General features: G+C 34.1%; 1 protein-coding gene across 1 annotated transcript in view; it reads left to right on the forward strand.

Moving 5' to 3' along the window:
• The window catches only part of SDHAF3 (succinate dehydrogenase complex assembly factor 3), a 34,978-nt gene extending 12,829 nt beyond the window's left edge, over positions 1-22,149 (forward strand). The window contains exon 2 of the mRNA XM_081147078.1: positions 21,487-22,149. Coding sequence (XP_081003204.1) covers positions 21,487-21,690 — 204 coding nt within the window. The 3' untranslated portion in view covers positions 21,691-22,149. The remainder of the gene's footprint in view (positions 1-21,486) is intronic.
• The last annotated feature ends 1,394 nt before the right edge of the window (positions 22,150-23,543 follow it).

The following is a 23,543-nucleotide window of genomic DNA, read 5'->3' on the forward strand; positions in this document are numbered from 1 at the left end:
TTTTTGATAGACGAGATAAGCTAGATTATTTTAGTTCTATTCTTTTCAACTAAATGCAATCAAAATACGCTCTACACCCTAAATTAAGGGGTGGCAAGAGTTCGCATGTTAAGGCTGAACTACAGTCTCTTTTTAAACTATATTTTCTTAAATAGTAACAGGGCTAGTGTGAACTTATACAAAGTTTAAACAGTTACTTAGTAAGTTTTATCTTTTCTTTCCTGAAAGCATAACTGGAATCCCAAATCTTAATGCTTTGTGTGTTTTTTGGTTTTTGTTTTGTGTGTGTTTTTAAAAATTTTTACTTGATCTTAGTTTGTAGTTATAGAAGTAGATGTATATGTTACTTTTCATTATGTGTTTTGTTATTTTTCTACTTATTGTACTTTGATGATACCCACCAGTTTACTAATCTGTTTAATACTGGGAAAAGACTAATGATGATAATTCACCTTCCTTTCAGTTTGGATACTGAAATATTGTTACTAGAATTAACCATAAACAGGTATTTAGTTCATAATATAGCATAAATATGGTACACTTATAATGAAAAAATATTGTCGTATAATATTTTAATTGCACTGTGGTTAGATAGACTTTTTCCTGCAGGGCTGTCTGGAAGCTAATTACTATTTGTTATATTGTTTCTCTGGGAAAGTACAGTATATACAAATTAAAGCTGACAGCATTGGGAACTTGATCCTTTCTCTCAGATCCTCTGCACAGCCTCTTGGATAGTCAGTCAAAGGAGAACCCTCATGATTTAACATGGGTACTGTTAGGTTCCATGGAAACAAGCCTTTCCTTGCTGAGGAAGAAGTCACTGAGTAAGAGAACCCTTGGAAATGTACTAGGATCCAGGAGAAACACCTCTTTTAATATAGAGTGTCCCAAAAAATGTGTATACACACTTTGAATAATTGTAAAGGCAGTGTTTATTAGAATACATTTCATTTTCAAAATTGAGCTATCAGCTTTTACAGTGTGTATACATTTTGGGGGGACACCCTGTATATATTTAGCACCAGCCATTTTTTCATGGCCTTAACAAGTTGAGTGTCAGGAATAATCCAAAGGACATTACTAAAGTCAAAAATTAGAAAGGAAGCAAAGAATCAGGAGCAGAAGTTTCAGCAACAAGTTCAAGGTGGGACATGGAGGTATTGTTCCAAATGTAGGCCTTGACCTGTGTGAGGATATTGGTCACACTGTTCCAGGTAGGACTAGACAGAGGCAGCCCAACTGAGTTTATTCAGTCATTCATTTAGTGCCTACTGTTTTTCAGGGGATGCAGAAATGAATACATGGTCAGTTTATAAGTGAGTATACATGGTGAGTTTATAAGTGGGCTACAAGTCTGTATAAGATAGAATGAGACTCGTACCCTAAAGAGTAATAATTGAGAATGTTGGTCTTTTTTGGCAGTGGGGCAAATGATGAGTAGTATGAGTCCAGGAGGAATACTTCTCCTTCTGTTAGCCATTGAATTTATGATTAGGCAGTTCTCTACCTAATATGTCTATCCTGTCACTTGCCATTCCGTTTGAGGATCTTTTTGAGCTTCTTTTTAACATATAATTATCCCTGTGAAAGATTCCATTTTAAACTATTATCAGCTAACACGTTAATAATGATCTGACATTGGTTAATATCCAGCCACTTACTATGTGATGTTGAGTAATTTGATTAACCACTCCAAGCCTCAGTTCCCTCATCAGTAAAATGGGAATGAATACCAACAATACTTACTTCTAAGGTTAAGGATTAAATAAGATAATAGATGCATAATAGTTGCCTTGCACATAGTAAATTCTCAATAAATGTTAGCTGTTTTAGCTCTAGCGTGGGAGAGAAGGGAGATTGATAGGAAGGAGACAAGATTTCTTGGACAGAGCTTTGAGGGTGCTGAAAACAAATTTAGTAATTTCATTATTCTTAATTCTTCCTTCACTTAATTCCATATCCAAATAGTTGCTAAATCCTATTGTTTCCTTTAACCATATCAGACTTGTGACTTATTGTCTCCATTTTTCATTACCTTTGGATGTTTGTAGTAATTTCATAAATAATCTTGCCTTTAGTCTCTTAACTGTCAGCTTATAAAACACAGTTTTGATCATGTTCTTATTGTCCTGTCAAAACCCATGATTGGTTTCCCATTAGCTTGTCTTTACTCTGGAGTTCAAAATTGTGCAAAATATGACTAGAGTATATTTTGCCTACCCTACATCTCAACATTCTCTGCCATGTATTCTGTGTTCCAGTCATATTCAGCTGAGCCTTACTCTCTGAATGTGGCCTTGAATTGTTTTGACTCTCACTGTTTATTTGGCCTAAATGTTTTCCTGTCTTTTTCTGTATGGCCAAATCCTAAAATGTCTTTCAAAACAGCTCTAATCCTTTACTGTCAGTTCTTTCTTGATTACGTCTTACAGTAAAAAGCAGAACTCTATGTCTTCTAATTTCCTAAAACATTATTTTTGTGTGTTTGTACTTAATGCTTTCTACATTGTATTACGGTTATTTGTGTACTTCCTTTGTGGCACTAGTATATGGGAAGTTCCTTGAGGACAAAAACTATTTTACCTATCTTTGTGTACTTTGAAGCTCCTAGGACAGTAGTTTGCTTATTGTAAGTGCTCAGTAAATCGTGTGGGAGGGTTTCCTAAAAAAAAATAAATTGAGTGATTTTTCAGGTGAAAACCAAATAAAAAAATTAACCAATCAAATGTGTGAATTATAGTCTTTATAAAGATGAATAGGTTAGCAAAAGCTTTAGTTTGATTATGGGAATTCTTAAATTGTATTTCATAAATATATGAGAATTCAGTATATTTTATAGGGTACGAGGCTTATTTCAAGCACTTTAAATTCATCTTTTTATCTAGATATACTGTCAAGTTACTAGGCATATGAATGTGTGAATAGCTGTTTCAGTTTATTGTTGTTATGCTGTGTAGCTATTAATAAGCTTTTGGTTTTTATAAAATTTTTATCAGGCATTTTGTGGTCCTAATTATTCAGGACTAAAGTTGCTTAATATCATTGCTTCTTTTTCCATTTAATAGTGCCTAAGGTGGGGGAGAGATAAGGAAAGAGTGTTTAAGGAATTTAAGATCATGAATTGGTAGAGATCCAGAATAGTCATAATTGCTGTCTTGAAAACAAAAAAGTAAAAGAGTGTCATGCTGTTTCTGCTATAATGAACACTATTTTCCTCTTACGAAGGAGAGAGAAGCTAGGAGCAGGTGTTCATGGTCATTTTTCCACTAAATTCTTCTAAGAATATTTACCTTGTTTACAACTGGATTCATTCTTTCTAATGTTGGGAAACAATCACTAGTCAGGTAATTTTTTGTGTAAGTGTAATTTCAAAAATTTCCACATGATGGCAGAAGATCCTTGTATCTGGAAAGATGAAAAAACTATATTTCAGTTTTATCTGAAATAGAATTTGTCTTTTCATATTTCAACTAGTAATCTTCATGTTTGTATTGTCTGATATAGATATGTTATTGCCATTTTAAATATTTTAAATGCTTTCATTAATTTTAAAATGAAATATATTTTTCTATTTCTTGTGTATAATTTTAACCCATTTTTGATGGTTTTATGTATTTTCCCTGAATAGTGTTTTAAATAATTGTTTTGGTGAATGTATTTTTTCTTAATAAGTCAGTTTCAGGGAAATTGAATGCAGTTATTCATTATTTATAGGTAAATGTATGAAACCCAAAATGTGGACTTTTTTTTTACTTTATTTTAGAAATTAAGGTATTGATTCAACATACATTCTTTTGTATTAATTTGCCTAGAGTTTTGAATGGCCATCTCATGTTCTCTTGACTGTTTTGTTAGTTGCCTGCTTTATCACTGTCTGGTCTTCTCTGAAATTTTCCATCTTAATTTAAATTCATTCATTCTGTACATATTTATTAAATGCTTACCACATTTCATATATCATCCTAGACACTGAAAATTTATAGTGGTAAAAAAATTCACAAGATATAACCTTTGTTTTTCAGAGTTCACAATCTTGCAAGGCAGATTGCAAATACATTATTATGTTTGAGTTAATGTTTGTGGTTCTTATTAAAACAAATATACTTTTCATAAAATTTTCAAGAGTATGGAGCTTTTACATAGGTACAGTAGATTAATTGTGAAAATAGTTGAATTATATGAGTGATGACCTGAAAAAGATCAAAATAAAGATTTGGAAATTTTGTGAAAACTTAAATAGTTCAAGGGTTTCTTTTGTTTGTTTTTTGTTTTTGCTTTTAACACTACATGTTAGATTAGCTAGTGAAAAAAAGAGAGGGGGGGAGTAAGATGGCATTTTAAACTTTTAACTAGTGACATTTGGCCTTTTCCCATGTGCCCATGTTTTTTCTTATAAATTGTTAGTTTGTATAATTTATTGTCAAAACTGGGACACTTGGAAGTAAAGAAGCACTAAAAGAAAATCATATAGTGTGTACACATATGTACTTGAAATGTATATTTATTGACATAAATTTGGTTTATTGTTAGAAGTATAAAATAGTTTTTTATGAAAATGGTCTTCAAAAATAAGTTTAAAAAAATTAAAATTACGTATGTCTGTTACTTTAAGGCAACCCCCCCCCCCTTTATAGTGATTATGTGAACATTATGAAGAGAAAAGAAACAGAATAATTGCTCTTGGGATCTATTAATGTGTACTTTCTTTTTAGCTGTTTCTATCTATGATACTCTTTTTTTTCTGAAGAATGTAGTTTTTACAATACGGTTTGTTATTTAAAATTTTTTCTTAAAATTGCCTGTAAGCTTTTTTGAAGGTACATTTAATGGTTAATAGGGTTGAATTGCTGAGTTCTTTAACTGAGAAAACCTTCTTTTCTAGTTAGTGTTTTTGATTTCTTTGGATAAATACCAGAAGTGGAATTGCTGGGTCATAGGGTAGTTCTATATTTAAGTCATAGTTTTACATTTTACATTTAAGCTCTGGGTCTATTTTGTATTACTGTGAGGTTTAGTTTGTTTCATTTTTATTTATTTTTTGACCTATAGGTGTCACACCATTTGCTTCACCATTTGTTGAAAAGGCTGTTTCTCTTCCATTTTATTGCTTTTGCACCTTACTGGAAAATCAATTAGGCATGTTTGTGTGAGTCTGTTTTTGGGTTCTCTGTTCTGTCCCATTGGTCTGTGTGTCTGTCACTCCACCACACTGTCTCGTTTTCTGTAGCCATATGTCCTAACATCAGGAAGAGTGATTCTTCTGAAACTTGGGGAGATCAGCTTCCGGAAAAATGACATCTTAATTATGCTGAACTGCTTCAGTTTTTCAATTTCAAATTCAATTTAAATAAAATGGAAAATTCAGGTTCTGCAGTAATTATATTTCAAGTGCTCAAGTCACATTGACTTGTGACTACTCTATTGGATAATGTAGCTCTAGACTATCGTACATGCTGGTCGCCGTGTCTAGAACACCTCCCTCCTGTTTAGCTTAACCAACTTCTTACCCTTTAAGACGCCGCTCAGGTAGCACCTTGCCCTAGATAACGTCTCTGCCCCATGTCTCATTTCTCAGCCCAAGTGCTGCCATGGAACTCTGTGTTCATTTCTATTTATGGCAGTTATTTTGCACTCCCTCTCCTTCACTATTACATTGTGTGCTAATTACCCTTTTACTTGTCTGCTTCATCACTAAATTATAAGCTGCTTTGAATCAGAAATTGTGTTATGTGTGTGTCTCTAGCACTTGACATTTAGTGTGTGCTCAATAAGTAATTGGTGATGTATGAACAGTGTATCACCTCTAGTTAATTTACTTTTCATTTTCTAGAATTGCGGTATCTAGGCTTTTGGTGCATATTTCATATTTTTGGTGATATATATTTTATGAACTCTGAACATGTCTTATCATTAGCTAATATTTGAAGCATAATATATACACAGGGTGGAGTTTTCATCATCAACAATGGATGTAAGTTTGTATTTCAGGTAGTCAGTCTTGATACTTTAAAAAATTGGGGGCTAAATTTTTTTAAACCTGATTATATTGCCTTTTTTTTTTTTTTTTTTTTTTAAATATGGTACATTTGTCACAACTGATGAACCAATATTGCTAGACTATTACTAACTGAACTCCATTCTTTATTCATATTTGCTTGGTTTTTGCCTGATGACCTTTTTTCATCTAGGATCCCATCAAGGAGACCCCATTATATTTATTGTCTTGCTGTTTGAGTCTCCTCTAGAATTTGATAGTTTCTCAGACTGTCCCTGTTTTGATAATCTTAACAGTTTTGAGGAATACAGGTCAGATATTTTGTAGACTGTCCTCCAGTTGGGATTTATCTGATGTTTTCCTCATGAACAAACGGGGGTTATGGGTTTGGGGAAGAAAGTCCACAGAAGTAAATGCCATTGTCATCATATCATATCAAGGGCACATTATTGCCATTGTTTTGATCTCATGTGTCTGATGATGTTGAGCTTGTAGTAGTAGTTGAAAAATCATCTGTTCACTAGTATCTTCTTTGCTTGTGCTTGCATTATTTTCAACCAGGAGATTCTTTTGAAGCATCTTTTAAAGTCTGTCCAGTTTTGATAAGAGTTTAATTAGACTAGATAGCATAAATTGTAAATCCACTTAACTGGCTTATCCAACTACAGCATATCCAGATTGGGGTTGTAGGGAGAGGTCTCTCAGTTCGGTGGCTTGGGGAACTGGAGAACTAACTTTATATTACTTATTGCCTGAATCCTACATCACTTTCACTATGTTACACAGTTATGAGGATGGTGGTGACACCTGCGATTTAAATATCAGTAAAACAAAAGTTCCCTTATTTTTTAAATAAAAAAACCTAAACAGAAATTCTGATATTTTTCTGCCTTGCTCCAGTGGATTGCCTTGCTGTAATTCCTGTATCCCCAAGGTGCTCACATCTGACTTTGGGGACTAATGGTCTAGAGAACTAAAAGAACTTCAAAGATCATTTTCCTGCCTCCCTAAATTGATTCTTTTCTATAGTCTCCAGACTTCTTCAAGTGGTTATTCCTTTGTGCACGGTATCCTTATGATAGTTCCCCTTTATTTCTTGATAACAAGACTGGATGTATACTGGTTCCTACATCCAGTTAGTAAGAACCTGGGAATCCATATAGAAATCCAAGCCATTGCTAGATTACTTGTCTTAAAACTTTTCTTTTAGGGCTAATTAGGAGAGTACTTTTAGGAGGCTGACATTTATATTCTCTTGGAATATAGAATTTGAATGCTTTCACTCTTTGTCTTTAAAACTGTTCTTTTCATCTTATAAACACCTTTCTGGTTTCCTTATATTTGTAATTCTTTGAAATAGGAGGATACATGTGCTGTAATGCTACAAAGAAATAATCAGAAAATAATATAGACCAGGATTATTTTAAGGAAAACCAGTGTACAGAATATGAGCCTAAACTGTGATTAATTAGGACTGGTTATTCTATTTCCAAATGGAATTTTAAACATTAACAAAGTTTTTAGGAATAAACCCTTTCATTCTATTTATTATAATTCAATGTATAAATATTTGATTTGTGCAACTTTTTAAATGTTTGTTATAAAGTGAGTGTATATATTTCTTTGGGCATTTTTGATAGGTTCCTATTGTTAAGAGATTCTATTTAATAGATTCTGTATAAAGTAATACTTGAACAATCTATTCTACTATATGTTATTCAAATGTAATAGTAAATGTTACATGTTTTGTTGTGGGGGTTTGGGTAGGTATCTATAATCCTTTTAAAGAAAACATGTACCTTATGCATTTAGGCTATAATATATTCTATTTTACTTTATATAATATATATACACATATGTTACATTTATACATGTTATATATTTCTATGTTACTTTTACTTATTTCAGCATTTTTGGACTATAAATCAGAAAACTTGATGTATATTAAATAATGGTAAATGCTAAGTCTTTAAGAGTGGTAAATTGCAAAACTTAGTAGCAGGCATTTTGATGTTACTGTGAGGAGAAAAAATTCATAATACTTTTTAAAAAAAATATATATCTTTATTGATTTCAGGGAGAGGAAGGAAGAGGGAGAGAGAGAGAGAGAAACATCAATGATGAGAGAGTCGTCATTGATCGGTTGCCTCCTGCATGTCCCCAACTGGGGATCGAGCCTGCAACCTGGGCATGTGCCCTAACTGCAAATCGAACCGTGATCTCCTGGATCCTAGGTCTATGCTCAACCACTGAGCCACGCCTGGCCGAGCAATTCATAATGTTTTTAAGTATAGCATATGGCAACATGTTCAAGGAAGTTAATATTTTATGTCTGACATTTTTTGAGATGCTACCTCCTGAATTCTTCTTTGGCTGTATATGTTTTAGCTCATTCTGTGAAACTGTTGTTAATTTTTTTTGTTTAAAAATATGTATTGAAGATGAATTCAGGTTTAGGGCTTTGGTTATTCCAGGTAAACGTAACAATTGCATGTTTTTCCATTTGTTACTTTGCCTTCCCATTGTTTCAAATGATTCTGCTTTTATTATTCAGATCTATTCTCTTGTCATAGATTCCTCATCTGCAGCACTGTAATTCAGGAGAATAACTGCATGGTGTGTGAATACAATTTCAATAGATTGCTATTGATTATGTTACTCTTCATTTTTAGCTTAAAAATAGTCCATAGTTATTTTCAGTTACTGCTCCCAGATTTTGACTTGGGTGAAATTCTCCTTATAAAATAGATGTATTCTAGCAAAGTTAAATTTGAGTCTATGTAATTCCACTTACCTAATGATCTGTATGATGAAATTTAAGATTTAGTGGGGGCCAACATGCACTGCTCTAAATAACTTACTGAAATATATTTATATACACATACATATACAGGCTGTATTTGTGTTTTTCTTTTTAATGTTTTTGTTAGTGACTTAATAATATAAAGAAAATATATTTGCGGAGGGTCTAATTGAACAGAACTTGATATAAAGAGTCATTTTTTTCTTTAAATAAGTTCTTTATAGAAAAGGTATTTTAATGTCTTGTAGGTTCCTTAGATTCTAGGTCTATATTATTCATATAATTAATGCCAACTTCAGTAACAGTCCCAAAGCATCAGTGGCTTAATGTATGAATTTATGTCTTGCTCGTGAAATGTGTGTGTAGATGTTCCTGTTCAGGCAGTGACACCAGAATCAACATTGTAGATATGCGCCTGTGTGTGTGACCTTGTAAATTCCCAGAAATATGTAGTGCTTTTCAAAGCTCTTAACTCCCCAAAGTATCCATTCACCAGCCTTTCCTTCCAAGTTTTTTGGGATGTCTGTTGTTTGCCTCAACTGTTATCCATTGTCCTGTGTATCAGTGACTGGTATATTGGCCTTATGTGGTTTTGACAAGGATTTCAGGTGGCCCCTCCAGCACTGGGAGAGCTCCTGGTGGATGAGGTAAAGCCAAGCCCTTTGAGCTACTCCTCCAGAAGTCATCAAACAGGGCACACACAGAAATCTTAATTCTTTGAGAATAAGATCTGTTCTACTTCTGATACTGGGTACCTGTACTGGAAATGTGAGCTGTTGTCTTTAAAACCACTGCCCATCTTGCCGGGCCGGCATGGCTCAGTGGTTGAGCATCAACCCGTGGACCTGGAGGTCATGGTTCAATTCCTGGTCAGGACACATGCCTGGGTTTTGGGCTCGATCCCCAGTGGGAGGCTTGCAGAGGCAGCCGATCGATGACTCTGAGATCAATAAAAACGTATTTGAAACATAGGGAGGAGAGAGGGACGAAGGGACTAACACTGCCCATCTGGAGAGCATGGGACAGGACCAGAGAATTAAAATACCATAGAACTCTCTGAAATCAGCTATTTTTTAAAAATATATCTTTATTGATTTCAGAGAGATGAAAGGAGAGAGAGAGAGAGAAACATCAGTGATGGGAGAGTCATTGGCTGCCTCCTGCATGCCCCCGGCTGGGGACTGAGCCTGCAGCCCAGGCATGTGCCCTGACCAGGAATCAAACCCCCATCGCCAGGATCCCAGGTTGATGCTCAACCACTGAGCCACGCCCAGCCTGGCTCAGCTTTTTTTTCTTGACTAAATGTTTACCTGGTTGCTGCAAGCTTTCCGTTGGTTTCCAGAGTTCTGAAAAAGTTGGATTTGACAATTTTTGCCAGTGTATTTGTTGCTTTTATGAGGAGTTGAACCATTGGAGTTCCCTACTTCACTATTTTTGCTGACATCTGGTTCTAAGATTTTTAATGTTTGAGAATGATTTTTATCCCGAGGACACTGGGAAAAGAGAGATGATATGACAAGGACACATTACCCCCTGGATACTAATGGGAGAGTATCCAGATGGGGGTGCACTGTAGGCAGTTGAAAATATGGGAGTGTAGTGAACAGCAGAGGTGTCAGGGTTTGATCCAGGCTTTGGATTTGGTAATGTTGAATCTCTGGAATTTGGAAGTGAATTTCTAGAAAGAATAGCAAAGGGCTGCTGACACCTTAGGTTTGAAGAATAGTTTACAATCATTGTATAAAAGGAAGCTGTGAAACTAGTGCGGTAGAACTTCTCCTTTTTCAAATGGGAAAATTATTTTTGGAGTTTGGTGTAAAGTAACATCTACTTATGCCAATTTCTTTGTCAGCTCTTAAAAAAATACTGTATAGTCTGTGGGACTCTACTTCACAATTAACTGCTATTCGTTGGTATTGGAAGAAGGAATGATTACAATAGCAGTATTTCTCCATTTACTTTTTATCAGAGAATCACTAATTTGTACTGAAAAAAATTAAGACCTGAATACTCAGTGTTTTCTTTATTTTCTGTTACCTTTTTTTCACTTTGCCAATTTCTTTCTTCTCCCCAAACTCAGGTAGCTTATTTCTGGTTTCCATTAAACTAGAGCCAGTGATTTTCAACCTTGTCCATCTCATGGCACACATAAACTAATTACTAAAATCCTGCAGCACACCCAAAATTATATTTTTTACCAATCTGACAAAAAATAGGTATAATTTTGATTTATTCACACCAGATGACTATTGTTGTGTTGGCCATTGTCATTTTTTTTATTTAACAATCTAAGGGAAAAGAGTTTAGTGACCCTGACAAAGTAGTTATTGTGTTATAAAAATTCTTGCAAGCACACCAGTGTGCCACACTGGTTGAAGATGGCTGAGTAGAGCTTTAATCTCTGCTGAATCAGCCTGAACAACAATTTCTTCTCATTCTCCTTTCCCTTTCAGTCTTTACTTCTCTCATATTTACCACTGTTCATTACAGGCCCGCTGGCATTTATGAAAAGGCAACGAAATGAAATTTATCAAAAATTCCAAAGTACCTTGCCAATTTTCAGGATGGAATACTAGAGGCTTTAATTATTTGCGATTGCAAAAAAATCCCATTAAATTCAAAAAATGTAGCTTATAAATATAATATAGACTGAATCATAACCCTTGGGAATTTCAAAATAATTTCTCTCTGGTGACTTACAAGTTATTTGTCTTTTAAAAATCAATCGATAATTAGACTGGAAAAGAAAGGATATGATCATGAAAGTTTTAATTGCTCCCTAAGTGTATTTTACCAAAGTGATAACATTTTTTTTAGTTGGAAAAGGAGCGCACTGTACTATAGGCTGTGCTATTGAAAGTAGAAACACCAAAAGCATTTCCCCCAGCATATTGGTTTAGATCATGTTAACAATTTGTCTGTCTACCAATGAAGTATAGAGATTTTGAGGAAATTCTATTTAGAATTGAATATTCAATTTTGTAAATATGTATTCTTTAAAACATTCTTTTTCTATTATTGTATGAGGATATAGTATAAAACTTGTATCTATATGCTCTGGAGGTTATGTACACACCTTGAAAACTGGTCTCATTATAAGGCCAGGGCCTGACTCAGTGAAATTGAGAAACTTGTTAAGGGATATGAGAGCATGAATCCTATGGAGTGCAGCATCCACACTTCTCTGCATTTCCTTAATGTCTTAATATAACCTTATACAACTGGGAAGTGAGAAAAGTGAGAATTAAGGTGAGCATGCTGGTAGAGTTCCTCTTTACTCAGCAGGCAGCATTAGCGATAGGTCCAGCCTACATAGTCACTGTCTCATTCTTCGATCTGTAGTGACTTAAGATTTTTAGTAGGTACAATGGTTCTGATCTCAGCTTGCTTAAACCTGTAGTCTATTCAGTCAGGCTACCTTTGGAAAAAGATCCTGGGGCCCAGTTCAGCTGAGTGGAGTATACATCAAATTTAACCCTGTGTGGCCTGTATGTCTCTTCATTATTACGAGAATTGAGAGTTGTTTGTTATGGAAATTAATGATTTTTACATTTTGAGATTTTATAATTGTTATATTTATGATCCCTTTAAAGATAGGTTCCTAAATCTGTTTGAGAAGTTACTTTATTTAGAAAGAAAATAATACTGTATATGAAGTGGCAGATTTGTTTGTAAAAGGGAATTATTTTCAAGCTGATTTTGCTACAGTGTAATGTTTATGAGAAATAACTCAGAGCTTACAGTTGAGCTTAAGACCTGCTATATAGGCATCTACATTATAAATGATCAGAAATGAAATTTTCATAGTTTTTATTTTTAGTTGTTTTAGAGATTGGTCATCGTGGATATGTGTCCAGTTTTTATTTTCATTAAAGTCTAGAATTTTTACTTATAATAGTAAAATTATTTGCTATGTGTAACATACTATGCACCTTTTTGTTTCTAGTAAATCTAGGCTCACATGTTTATGTCCATAAATTTCCCAGAAACTTGACTGTACTAAATATGATATATATATATATATATAAAACTGTATAGTATAGAATAATTTCCATAACCAACAGTTCTCAATTATCATAATAATGAAGAGACATACAGGCCACACACATGGTTAAAGTTGATGTATATGCCACTCAGCTGAACTGGACATTGAATACATTAAATTTCCATTTTAACATAACTAGTAAAGGTTTTATTGAGGAAAGTATCCCTCCTCCAAGCTTTTATACCATCTGAATATGTTAATATTTTTAAAAGTTTTTTGAAATTTAAGATATACCAAAGTTGAATAAAATTACATAAAATCTTGCAAAGACACTAATCTTTATAGTCATTTTAATTTTATACTGATAATTTTTTAGAAAATGTAACTATAAATTATGATTACTCTATTGAAATTCACTTTGGTTCTAAGCTAAGCTCCATTTAACTATATTGCTTTCTTCTCCAACAGACATTCATTTGATTTCAGTAATATTCCAGGGTCCTTGTTAGCTTTTTATCTTTAGAATGGGATTTGATTTTTGCAAATATTTACTGGTGTAAAGTATTTAACACGCATTATATGTGACATTAAGAAATTATTTTTTATTTGAATCCTTTATTAAATATTAAGCTATCTTTCTGGGCTATTACAAAGTTATTTAATCTTAAATTAAAAATCTTTAGAAGGTTTGGTTTATTGGCATTTATGGCATTTATGGACATGTGCTACAGAAGACATTCTATGGGTTTTTTTGGTTTTTTTTTGGTTGTAAGAGTTGAGAGAGGATGAGACAAAGCAGTCAAAAGTAAGTGATGTTGTCAATACACCCAGTTCTTTATGTTGTAGTAGTTGCTCTTTGTCACTTACAGTAAAGAAAGATACTTTTATTTGGTGAAAAGGTCTCCAGGCATTCCTTCCATACTATTTCTTTTCATTAAACACAAAATATTTCAAATTTATTATTAAACACCTCTCAGTTCCTGGGTATTAGAGGGCAGAATAAAGAGCGGTATTCAGAATAATTGGCCCCTTCTCCCCAGGTAGTTATGTTAAGCAGAACTGATCTGCATGGGCTGTGTATTTACATATATGTTTGTCTGGAAATTGGCAGGACACACCCTTTGTGAAGAAGGAAGGAGTTGGGAAAAGAGAATGCTGAACCCGTATAGTAGTGGTTCTCAAACTTCAGGGTATGTAAGAATCATCTGGAGACTTCTTAAAACAGATTACTGGGTCCCACTTGAAGTTTCTGAGAATTTGCATAATAAGTTCCCAAGTATTGCTGCTATTTTCTGTTTTAGAGACTTAAAACAGAGTTAAGGCTGACAGGAAGATCAGAAGGAAGACTTCACTTTAGGAAGTAAAGGCAGATTAGAAATCTAAGAAGCAATTAGGGAATAAGGGCTAGTTCAGGAACACCTGCTCCGCCTGCCAGAGACAATCATTAAACATACTTTCTAATTTTTTCAGTTTTAAGTTTGCATGGTTTCAAAAGTCAAGTAATACCAAAACATCATATTCTTCCTCATTTCTGCATTTGTGTTTTCCAGAGGCAGTCACTTTTAATTCTTCAGTCTTAAGTCACATGATCAGATGTTCAGTTGATAGATCTTTCTTACACAAAATGCCTTTTTAGTAGATGCATATTACCTATAACAAAGCAAAATAAATTTGTAAGCATCTGGTTGAAGTACAGAAAAGGGAAAGCGTAAAAATTTCTAATATGCAGGAACATAAAGTTAAATAAATTATTTTGATATATTTGTAAAATATAATTTATATTGCCCTTACTTAATTTGCTGTCTAGTATTGTTGGTTTTTTTAAAATGTGAATCTCAAAATATAAAGGGTTTTTATAGCTGCAGTTTCGATCTTTGTCTCCCTATCTTCCCTATAAAGCTTTAGATTGGTAAACAACAACAACAAAAAAGGGCATTTAGGGTGGGGAGAATAGCTGGAGTAGACTATAAAGCTTTAGATTGGTAAACAACAACAACAAAAAAGGGCATTTAGGGTGGGGAGAATAGCTGGAGTAGAAGTTTAGAGTCCAGATAGAGCAGATATAGAGATGGATCTAATGAGAAAGGGGATTTATTATTTAGTCACTTCCTTCATCGATTGTTCATTGTATATTATGTGACTAAAACATTTTCCCTGCCACATAGGAGCTTTAATCTAGTGGCTGTGATAAATACATAAGTAAAAAATTAATAAAACTGTTAAATGTCAGAGTAGGGTCAGTTATATATATGTGAAGTAGGAAATACATATTACATTTAAATAGAAAATAATTTTGGACTACCTGGGGCTGGTTGATAGAATTTAAATTTGATCCAGTGGGAAACAGTACACTATTGTGGTTTCTAACATAAGAGAATGACTGAATAATGTCATTGTTTCTGGTATAGTAGCAAGGTAATAATTATCTGCAGACTAAGTTAAAGGTGTGTTGGTTCATGGTTTGTTTATAAAGCGGTGACAGTTATACCACTAATCCCCTGGACAATTTGTTTGAGTGTTCACAGTGAGTAACTCAGTAAGTTTAGGAGTGAAACCAGTCTACAAATTTGGGGATGGAGGAAGGACAGACCTACATAATTTTTGCTTCATCTATAGAAACAGTTATACAGTGAACTTAAACTATAGGAAGATGATACAATAAATATATTAGTGAATAGAGTTTAAAATGATGTATCATGCATGACTGTGAGGAAACTAAGGGAAAACAATAGCTTGGAATTCTTTGATCAGTGATGGAGTGACCCACTTTTTAAAAGATTAAACTATAACTGGCTGAAAAGCCAAGACAATGTCTCCATGAAAATTATCCTCTGAAAACCATGGTTTTTGTTAAGTAGTATTTAGATTTACCATCATTTGAGAAAGTAGTACGCATGTAAAACAGCTGCATTTTATTCTTTAAATAGAAATAAAAGCTAAAGGAAATTGACCTGGTCAGTTTTACTACAGAGACGATTAGTTTTAGTGATGCAGGTTTTATACGTATACAGAGGAAGGAAAAAAGGCAGGCATAGACAACCTTAGAGCTGCTTTTAGGTTGAAATTTTAAGAGCCTAGATTAAACTTGTATTTATATTCTGGCCAACTGCATTTCTTGACTTTACATGAGGATATCTAAAAAATTTTCCTGCTTTTGTTTGTTTTCATTTTAGTTACCATTTAGTATGTTTATATTCTCACAGAATATCCTCATTTTATAGGAATAAATCAGGATCTGAATCCTGATGTTTAGATTTGCAAGCTCATCCATTCAAATTTGTCAAGTTCTGTGTGCTTTTGTTAAACATGAGAGGTAATATACAGGCTAAATTGGCAATTTCCCTTGTGAGACAAAATTTGTCAGGTAAACATGGGTTTTGGTTGGCCAGCACATTGTACATGATGCATTTTATTCCCTTTCCCCTCAATATATATAAAAGCTTGGTAATACTAGATTCTGAAGACATGTGTCTAGGCATGTTCTTTGCCTTCAAAATATAACAAATAACCTGCTGTAAGATGTGTGCTATAAGAAATGTGTACACTGCCAGAGGGAGCACCGGAAGCAAACTTGGGGCAGGGGGACAGGTGTCATGGAGAAGAAAGTGCCATTGGAGCTGATCCTTGACGTCTTAGGCCATGAAGTGAATAAGGACATTCTCAGTATTGGGAATCTACACCTGTTGATGCATGAACAACTGTGGGATGTATTTGGGAACTGTAGGTAGTTTGTAACGAGGTTGGTGACATAGTAGGGGCCAGATGATGAAGGATAGTAGAAATTGTAGTTGCCATCCTTGCAATTTGAAGAACTGAATGCATGTCTAAAAGTTATTTGTTACAAAGCATACTCAGGGCAATGTATAAGGGCTTTTATGACTAAGCTTTTGTAGCAATGTACCTTTCTCCACTATAAGGTCATGCTTAGGGGGTCAAAATAAGTGTAAGGAGCGTTTGTGAGCCAGATCTTGTCCACATTTCCTTACTACTTCCCTAACCAAGAATCTTCCATGTTCTTGTTTTTTATTCCCCCACCCCCCTTTTTCCTTGCCTTGCTGTAAACAGCAGCTAACACTTTCCTCATCCCTGCAGTCACTGGTGAGTCCTGAGTCTGGCTTACTGTGCTGGGCAGAGAAGCCTGGGGAACTTGATTCCAGAGAGGCCCAGCTTCATGGCCACCTGGGAAATACACTTATTGGTGACACTAGTGCTACTTTGTTTTCTGTGAATCAGTGTGATGCATTGTAAGTGTCTGGGGCTAAGAAATAGCATAGGTTATTTTTTATGATATTTTTGTGCTATGAAAATGGATTGTCTATCACCAGTGACTTGAAAAATCATAAAATTTGTTCAAAGAGAACCAAAAAATCAAATTTATCATTATTGCCAGTATAGATTCTTTTCTGTAATATAAAGTATTCTGTATTAGTGACTTGAGCAACTGTACTTCAGATTCCCAAGGTGTCTTTAAATTTAGTTTTGTAATTCCAATGACTTTCAGGTATTTATGAAGGGGGGTGTTTTTGTTGTTTTGGTTCCTTGAGGAGGCACCTAGCATTTTTAATCGGTTCTCTGGGGAAAGCTTGATTAAGTGCTCCAAACTTAAGTTTGCTGGTTCAGCGTTGCTAATAAAATCTTACAATAATTGAATAATTGTGGCAGAAAGGTAACTTTTTTCTTCTAGATCTTGCAGTTGTTCTCTCTTTAGGAGTTTATAGTGAAGGAGTACAGATTTTAATTTGCCAAAATTGAGGAATTACTGTCATTTTAGTTTTCTAGTTTAAAAGAAGGAGGCTTCTTAAACCATTTAGGAACCTATGATAATTGCTTCACAAAAGGATATTCATATTTAGAAAAACATTTATCTATTTACAGAGTTTGACAGTTTAGATTTTCATATGATTTCTCACAGAATCAAAAATGTTTCTGACTGTACTATTTAGTTGCAGTTTTGTTTTAAAGAACAAAGAAGGTCAAATAGTATATATGTGATTAAACAAAGTAATGAGAATTTGCATTTTCTTTGGTAAATCTTTACGGGCAAATTGATTTGGTCCCTGCTGGTAGATATATCATAAAAAACCAGACCTATAACTTTTCTCCATTCCAAAATTTCTCCTTATAAGTGTCTCTCCTCCTTGCTTTCTTTCCTTCCCATTTAATTACTTAAATATTAATTATTTAAATATTTATTGTGAGATCAAAACAGTACAGAGGTGAGATGTTCAGAACAAAATATTCTATTACAGAAGATACATTTGTACATGTTTTAAAAACATACAAATAGTGATATAATCTGCAAGTTGCTTTTTCCACTTATCTTGGGGAATTTCTGTCAGTCCATGTTTGACTTTAACTGTTGCATACTAATCTATAGTGAAAGTGTACATAGTTAATTTGAACAATTCTTCTCTATATACATGTAATTATCTAAGATATGAATGGATTCAGTAGCTTTTCTGCCCTAACATTCCTGTTACTCACATTTATAGTCTGAAGTCTCTGAAATTCATAGATCTATTTTCTTGATTCTTGGCTATCTGTGACTATCACCAGCCATGTTCAAATCCTATTCTCTTCACTTCTTGACAACTCTGCTCCTTACTGCCATGTTAAAAAATTGTAGCCCAGATTTGTTCATAAGCACCAATCAGTCTCAATTTTTATATGCAGGTGTATAAGGAATTTTATTCCACTTTGATGCATGTGGGGCAAGTAGCACAAATCCTACTATTCATTCTATCAGTACAAATGGTACAGGAAGTGAACTTTATCAGAGTTCACAAGCATGTGCTTAAGTATCAATTCCAAATCCTGTGCTTTTGATTAGACTTTTAAAACGTGTTTGGCTTAAAAACATTTCTTAAATACCTTCACATTATTAAAGAATAAAAACTGCTAGTAAATTCAGGCTTTTTTCATTAAAGGACTTTATTGTGTTCTCAAATGAACACTTACCAGAGAGGAAGGAGAAACTTAAAGAAATAGTTCATTGGCAGCTCGAGACAATGAGGATTAGTTAACAACAACTGAACAGGACTAAACTTTGTTACCCTTGTAATCACTATGACCTTATTGAAAATAAAGGTCTCAGGATTGAGAAAAGATACCCTTAATGCTAACTAGTTGTCTTCTTTGAACCCTGATAAATACACAAGAAAATAACTGCAAGGATATTTTAGACATTGAGATGGCAAAGAACAGGTAATATTTGAATCTGAATAAAATATCTAAGAATCTACTGTCAAAACCAAGGTCCTGAAGATTTACTATCGTTTTATGGTTTTAGCTCTTAAGTTTAGGTCTTTTCATCCATTTAGTGTTGATTTTGTATGTGGTGAAAGGTAGGGATACAATGTCACTCTTTGCATGTGGAAATTCAGTTTTCCCAGCACTACCTGTTGGAGATGATCTTTACATCATCAAGTTGACTTGACACCCTTGACAAAAATCAGTTGGTAAATATGCAGGGATTTATTTCTGGACTCTCAGTTCTGTTCCATTGGTGTATATGTCTCTCCTAAAGCCAGTATCACACTAGCTTTGTGGTAAGTTTTGAAATTAGGAACTGTGCATGTTCCAACTTTGTTCTTTTTCAAGATTGTTTTGACTATTTAGGGCCTCTCGAGATATTTCAATATGAATGTATTGATTTTTTCATTTCTACAAACAATGACCTTTTTGGCTTCTATTTGCTTTGGAGATTTATCCATGTTCATGCACAGACATTTAGTTCATTTACTATAATGGATTATAAAAAAGTATCTGAATAAACCTCAGTGTAACTGTCCTCCTATTGAAGTACAATTAGATAGTTTCCAAAATTTTGCTTTAACAAGCAATGCCACAATAAACATTCTTGTGCATGCTACTTGTTTACATGTTTGAAAGTTTCTTTAGGACAATAGTTTTCAACCTGAGACAATTTTGCCTGACAGGGATCGTTTAGCAATGTTTGGAGACATTTTTGATTATCAAGACTGAGGGGAAGGGTGCTACTGGCATCTAGTGGATAGAGACCAGAGATACTGTTAAACATCCTGTAATGCAAAAATGGGTACCTACCCACTCCACTACAAAGTATTATCCAAATTATCAGTAGTGTCAAGGTTGAGAAACTCTGCTCTGGGGCATACATTTAGAAGTGGGATTCATAAAGCTTAAGGTATGTGCAGTTTTTGTGTGTTTTTATTATATGATTATATGAAATGGATTTTTGTAAACATCAAGAAAATATTATTTCTAATACAAGTAAAGGTTTGGAATATAGCCAAAGAAACCCAAAACACTATTTTGAAAGAACATATGGACCCCTATGTTCATTGCAGCATTATTTATAGTAGCCAAGATTTGGAAGCAGCCCAATTGCCCATCAGTAGATAAAAAAAGCTGTGGTATATTTACATAATAGAATACTATTCAGCCGTAAATAAAGAAGGAAATCTTACCTTTTGTGACAGCATGGATGGACCTGGAGAGTATTATGCTAAGTAAAATAAGCCAGACAGGGAAAGACAAGTACCCTATGATTTCACTTACAATGTGCACATAAACTAACAAAGTAGAGAGACCGACTCATGGATACAGACAACAATATGGTGATTGCCAGAGGGAAGGGGGAATAAATGGTGCTAGAAGGAGATTTGATTTGGGGTGTAAACACAGATGATGTATTGTAGTACTGTATACCTGAAACCTATATAATTTTATTACCCAGTGTACCCCAATAAATTCAATAAAAAAATAAATGTAAAAAAAAACAAAACACCACCAGTCATGGAGTTAGGTGAAATTGTTAACTTTCCCTTTTCCATGCTTGGATTAAGTATGCATTGCTGAAAAGTGGGCATTTCGGGATAAGAGTGGTTTTCCTTCTATGTTTAAAGTCACTTTAGTGTAGTATGTTGATGAAATAAAAACCAGTTACAACTTCCAAAAAAAAGAGAAATGTCTGGAATTAAAGTTTCTTTGGTGATGCTGGCAGTTATAAGCAATTTCATTATCTTAAACCTGACAGAGTAGTAACATTATCTAGAGTTAACTACTTCATTCACTTAGCCATGTAATCTTTAACTTCATGAACTGAAATACAGTAGTACTTCTCGCCTGATTAAATTATTCTTACTCTATAATCAATCTATCTGTTCAAAAAAGTGTCACTTGTGTAAGACAACAGTAGTTGGAATGTTGGGCTGAAGATGTTGACTGAATGAGAGAAAAATTACGGCATGAAAAATGTAGAATTTTTTCCTGACAAAAATGGTTGTTAAATATTGAAGGCTTAAAGGTCTGAATTTTTTTTTTTCTAGTGTGATTTATTAAGTTCATCCCCATCTTTAATTTAAATTTTGAGACCCATTTTTAAACCGATTAAGATTGATGGTTTATGCCTTTGAAAATCTAATGAAAGTATGGCTCCAGAACAGTGCCATGTGTGTACATGCACATGATTTTTGAGTGGTTTATACACATTTCTGAAGCCCCTCCATCGGCCTCCCACCCCACAGCTTTCCAGGTGAAGAATTTTGCTAAGATACTTGAAATTATCACTGAATAGTAAAGACACAGCTATAGTATCTTTTGTATCTTTTTCATCAAAGGCAGAAGACTCAGTGATGGAGAAAAGCAAGTACTTGGAAGTCTTCATTTCCTCCAACATTAATGTATGACTACTGATCTTATTTTTTCTCTTTTTACTAGGCGTATGCAGCAGTGCTATGGCAACAAGCTAACGAAAACAGCCAAAATTCGACTGAAAAAGCATGCTTTGGAACAGCCCTACCAGAAGAAAAACTTAATGACTTTCGTGATGAACAAATAGGACAGCTGCAGGAGCTGATGCAAGAAGCCACTAAACCCAATAGGCAATTTAGTATCACTGAGTCTAGGAAACCAAAATGTTAGTCTATACAGTAAAGCTTAACAAGCATTTACAGTTCAAAACCCCTTATTTTAACTCTCATTGGTTTTAAAAATTTGAGCTTTTAGGCTTTGAAGAGTGCCTGGTGTAATGAAATATATATTTTTTGTTGGGGGATGTTATGAATGCTCACTGAAGTGTATGGATCAGGTCACCAGTGGACGGAACTTTACATGATAGAGGAGTAACAGTACTTGCCAGATGGGATTCAATTATTGGACTAAATAAGGAAGAACAGCTCTAAACAGGACAAACTTCTGGAATTTTGCAAAAAAAATTTATGTATAAATTTGTTTTTAATGCTATTCTTGTTTGAGCATTAGCCTCATGGTTTTAGTTTCATCAGATAAGTACATCATGATAATACGGATGTAGAATTTCAGCCAGATTATTTAATTAAATACATTGTCATCTTAAAAGTTTCATCATTCCTACTTTCATAATACGTGTGATTATTCTTTTAAATGCCCCTTCTCCCTGGGTCATTGTTCATTTACAATGAAAGGTTAAAAAGAAGCTTTAAGACTCAGTATTAATCTATCATACAAATGATAGTATAATACATTTCTACAGTGTTTGTTAACAACTGATGACCTGTAAAATAATTTGTAGTTATCTTGAGAATCTCATTTATTGTCTAATGGTTGGGGAGTTAAAAACACTTTTATAAATTTTCTTATACTTAAGGTCATTAAGTGAAAAAAATCAAATGGTAATCCCATTCAAATCTTAAAATGTTTGTGAATTTTAAAAAATATTACAAACTAAAACAACTTGTATTTTTATTTCATGTTTACCCTGAGATCTCTGAAGTGGTCATTTTTCAGGTGCAATTGCATTTATATCAGGCGCCCCCCCCCCCATTGTATTGAAAAATAATTGACATCACTGTAGAAGTTTAAGTTGTGCAGCATATGTCAGCTCTTTAAAAATTAATTTGTATTTGCTCCTGTGAGACTTGATAGTATTAACTATTATTTACTGCTTTTAAAGCACTCCTACCTGGTTTGTGTACTGCCTAACTCTTCTTTGAAAAAATAATGATGTGCTCTGGGACTTTATCTCTAGGAATCCTACTTTACACATCATTGCTTCAAATATTAGTTGCACTCTTAAATACATAACGTAAACCTCATTTCTGAACTTCAGATCTCTGTCTGAAATTCTATTTGGATTTTTCTCACTCATTTAAAATTAAGTGTACTCTTCTTCCCTTTTCAGTGAGTGCAAGATATTAACTTATACCCAGTTCACCAGTTCAGAATTCTCTAATTCAGTCTAGATTTCACTATTTTCCTAGAGTCTACCGCCTCAATATTCAGCAATCCTGACACCACCACCTGGCGGATTGCAAAATGGCCATAGTCCTCTGCCACTCCTGGTACCCATGCCCTTTGCAGCTCTTCTCATCAAGACCTCTATATATTTTCCAATTCTTCAAACCCAGACTGACTTGTTTCTTGATTTGTTCAAAAGAATGTGGGTAGCAACATTATGCAAACTGAACGCAGAACTTTGGAAACTTCCCAGCTGCCACTGAACAACTTTGGAGAATGCTAGGGTCACAGATAATTGCCTAGGAAGTGAAGGACTCACATTTAAATAAACCTCAAGGAAGACCAGCACCGTGAGTGAGGCAGCCAGGACCACCAGAAAACAACTGGGATTAGCATGTGTGTAGTATAAATCATCTGTGTTTAAAATTTGAAAATATCTACAGGAAACAAGGCATTATAAAAATGGACAGCATATTTGAAAAATAACCAAATAGAAGTGTAGAAATGGAAAACAGAATAACTAAAATTAAAAATAGATCAATGGGCAGGTTTCACAGAAG

The sequence above is a fragment of the Miniopterus schreibersii genome (genome assembly GCF_964146895.1).
Source record: "Miniopterus schreibersii genome assembly, chromosome: 9".
In the NCBI taxonomy this organism is placed as follows: domain Eukaryota; kingdom Metazoa; phylum Chordata; class Mammalia; order Chiroptera; family Miniopteridae; genus Miniopterus; species Miniopterus schreibersii.